The sequence below is a fragment of the Apaloderma vittatum genome, unplaced genomic scaffold (assembly GCF_000703405.1).
Source record: "Apaloderma vittatum isolate BGI_N311 unplaced genomic scaffold, ASM70340v1 scaffold28579, whole genome shotgun sequence".
NCBI lineage: Eukaryota > Metazoa > Chordata > Aves > Trogoniformes > Trogonidae > Apaloderma > Apaloderma vittatum.
In genome coordinates, this window is record NW_009736256.1 from 2,835 (window position 1) to 6,140 (window position 3,306).

General features: G+C 54.3%; 1 protein-coding gene across 1 annotated transcript; it reads right to left on the reverse strand.

Moving 5' to 3' along the window:
• Positions 1–861: 861 nt before the first annotated feature.
• On the reverse strand, positions 862–3,301 carry TMEM106C (transmembrane protein 106C; the record flags this gene model as incomplete). Its single annotated transcript, XM_009876911.1, has 7 exons — positions 862–1,018; positions 1,406–1,459; positions 1,752–1,801; positions 2,037–2,177; positions 2,269–2,428; positions 2,963–3,026; positions 3,124–3,301. Coding segments are annotated over 7 exons (804 nt in total), but the record flags the coding sequence as incomplete, so codon positions are not given.
• Between the last annotated feature and the right edge of the window lie 5 nt (positions 3,302–3,306).

The window sequence follows — 3,306 nt, forward strand, 5'->3', positions numbered from 1 at the left end:
TTTCAAAGGAAACCCCCCGCAGCGGCCGCTTCCGAGGAGCAGGAAAACAGCAGCCCCGAGGGCAGGGCTGGCGGGGCGAGAGGAGGAGAAACGGAATCGGCCCAAAGCGAGGTGCAAAAATTGGGATTTCGTCTTCCTTACACAAAAAAAAACCCCAAAAGTTTGACTCGTCAGAACTCAAGGGAAGTCGTGCGAGAAGCTCGTGACCGCCCGGGGCCGTGAGTGACCCAGGTGGGGACGGAGACGCTTCGTTGCTCCCTGCTGGAGTTTCCTGATCCTCAAAACACCCCAAAAACTCATCCCCAAGCGCTGAAATCCTTCTGGGCGGGAGGTGACGTGATACTGAGCGAGGACGAAGTTTGAGGAAGCCGCAGCTTTTCTTCAGGAAACGTCCAGCTCAGTTTTAGTCAGAATGTGGCTCTAGGAACTCAGCGAGACAGGAAAAAATAATAATAATAAAAAAAATCAATAGCAAGGTGTGCTTTTATTTCACAAAATCAAGCATCCTTCACTGAAATTTGGGGTTTTTTTTTTTGCTCAAGTCAACTCACGTTTACTCGGAAAGGACCTGACGCGGCGTAAAGCTCCGAAAAACCGACGCTAAACCTTTGGGATCTTCGAGATCTCGAAGCACGAAGCTCGGGGGTCCAGTCTCCCCAACCAGAAAAGGGAGGGGGACACCCAGCAGGAGCTGGATTTGGGGAAGGGACCCCGTTTGCTCGCGCCCCACGCGGGTTTGGCGCAGCCCGGCTGCGCGCGGAAGAGCCCCAAGAGCTCTCGAGTACCTTGAAAAGTCACTCTTGACCCCCCTCTGCTTCCGTTTCGAAGTTCCCAGCCCCTTCTAGAAATCTTTCTGCGCCTTCAGGGCTCGCTCTCGGCTTTGGGTGCCCCCCGCGTCAGGCGGGAGGCAGGAGCAGGGGGTCCTGGGCGACGGGGAAAAAAAATGCAATCCACGTAGCGGTACGTCTCCAGCGCGCTCTGCGTCACGTGCCCGATGTACGAGAGCTTCACCGACGTCCTGGGAGGGGGGGGAAAAGAGCAGTTTAGGGGTAGGGGTGACAGGACCCGCGAGAGCGAGAATGAACCAACCCGGAGGGTTTTACGCTCGTTATGCCGCTCTTTCCCCGTCGAAAAAGCTGCAGATCCTCAGGGTTTTGCCCAGTGGGGCTGGCAGGGACGCACGGAGCCGAGTCCGGACAGCGCCCGCCCCCACGTGAGAGCTCGTCATCTTCTGCTTTTCCATCTTAACGGTTTCACCCAACTGTGTCACCCGGCCCGCGCGAAAAGCTGACACGTGGAAGCAGGAGGGAGGTGCTTGCCAAGCGGGATTTTAACTCGTGCCCCCTAGATTTGCTGCGGCAGCAGCTCCCTTTGGAGCCGGGAGAAGAGCGGAGGAAGCACCCACCTCAAGAAGATGACGATGTTGTGGACCTTCACCTTGGGAAACGTGCAGAAGAAACTGGAAGAGACAGAAGCGAAGAAACAGGTCAGCGGGGGCCACGCAGAGATACTTGAGTTTCTCGATATCTTCCGACAAGGATTTTCCCTCGGCCGCCAACTCGAGTCAAGACACGGTCCAAGAACCGCGTCACAACATCCCGACAACGAGGCCTTTCAAGTCCTTTCTAGCAGACAGTGACTGTCCAGGAAGTCAGCAGCAAACGACTCATTTCCAGAGCAAATTCTAAATCAAAGCAGCTGAATCTCGCCCCCCTCTCCCCAGTTACGTGCAGAGAGCAGCGCATCCTTACTACACGTAGGAGAAGGGTCCGCCCAGCTCCGCCTTCACGGTGAAATTCACCTGGAAAACATAAAATAAAAATACATTCACGTGTGGCTCGAGTACTCGAGCTTAAACCCACCCTTTTCAGAGTCCTTCCTACTTGCTGCTGCCTTTCAGGGGGTGTCACAAAGCAGGGGCTACTCCAGCCCTAAGTTTATTTTCACCAAGCAAAGCTTTAAGGCACAGAGTATCGAGTTTACTCGCAGGTTTCCTACTCGATTTGGTGATTTTATGCTACGAAATAGGTGAATACCAGTCGGTTGCTCAGCGGCTGGATGCTGGAGACGTTGGTGATCTGCTGGCTCCCCACCACGGTGTTCATGTACTGCACCTGACTCGTCAGGCTGGTCACCGTCACCGAGTAGAAGTTGGAGTTCCTGATCCGTAAAGTGGCCTGGGTGGAGAGAAGGGGGCAGACGAGGAGTAGCGGCCGCCTTCCCGGCGGCTCGGCGCCCTCGGGAGCGGGACGCGCGGAAGATCTTTACCGTGATGGTGAGGACGATGATGGAGTTCTTCTTGTCGAACCAAACCTGAACGCCTTTAATCCCGTCATCGTCCACCAGGACCGAGCGTGGGAAGAGGAAGAAAACCACCAGCCCCGACACCAGGAGGCAGAGCAGCACCGAGAGCAGGACGTAAAGCTTCCTGGAAGAGGCAGAGACACCGTCACCCCTTTTGCCCTAACACGGCGTCTCCAGCTGCAAGAGACCTTGTCCCTAAAACCCAACCCGGTCAGCAAACACCAGAGATTTGTTCTTCCCTGGAACGGACACCGAAGCGCCGCTCAAACATCCTCAATACCTGAAATTGCTCAAAACCGTCAGCCTTTAAAGTTTACTTTTTAGTAATGAGTAACCAAAGAACTATTTTTGCCCCCAGAGCGTTTTCACAGTCTCCGGTTTGTGCTGTGGATGAGGCAGTTTCTTTCTCAGAGCTTGAGTAGCGGGTGTGGGGATGAAGTGTGTGAGTAGGGCCATTGTTTTCACGTTCACGCTGCGGTGGGATTTCACAGGAAGCATTTAAAGCCACGCTTTAAATTGTATTTGTTGACATACTTGGTTAAAAACAAACTGCCAGATGAAGGAGAGGCTGCAGAGCGGGCAAAACGCTTAGTCAGGCAGTAAAGGAACAAAGAGCCCTGTTTGCAAAGACGCAGTTTCGCTCTTACTACACACTTACGTCCTCTGCGGCCGGAGCCGCTGGTCACTGTAGGGTATCAGAGCCACCAACTCGTTTACTTGCTCTGGAAAGCAGAAGGAACGGGTTAACTGGGTCCGTACAGACACGAAGTCGCTCATGGTATCCACGACGTTTTCCTATTTCGTGTTTAAACCCATCGCCTGGGGGGATGCAGCCAGTGCCTTGGCAAGTGGGGCAGGTGATGCTGTCCTGACCCGTGAACTCAACGTAGGGAAACTTGGCAATGTCCTCCACGCGGTCCCGGCTATCGAGTAGGTCGTCGTCGTCATCTTCAGCCTTCTTGCTCTGCCTCGAAGCGGTGTTATTCACAGAGAGGGAAAGCA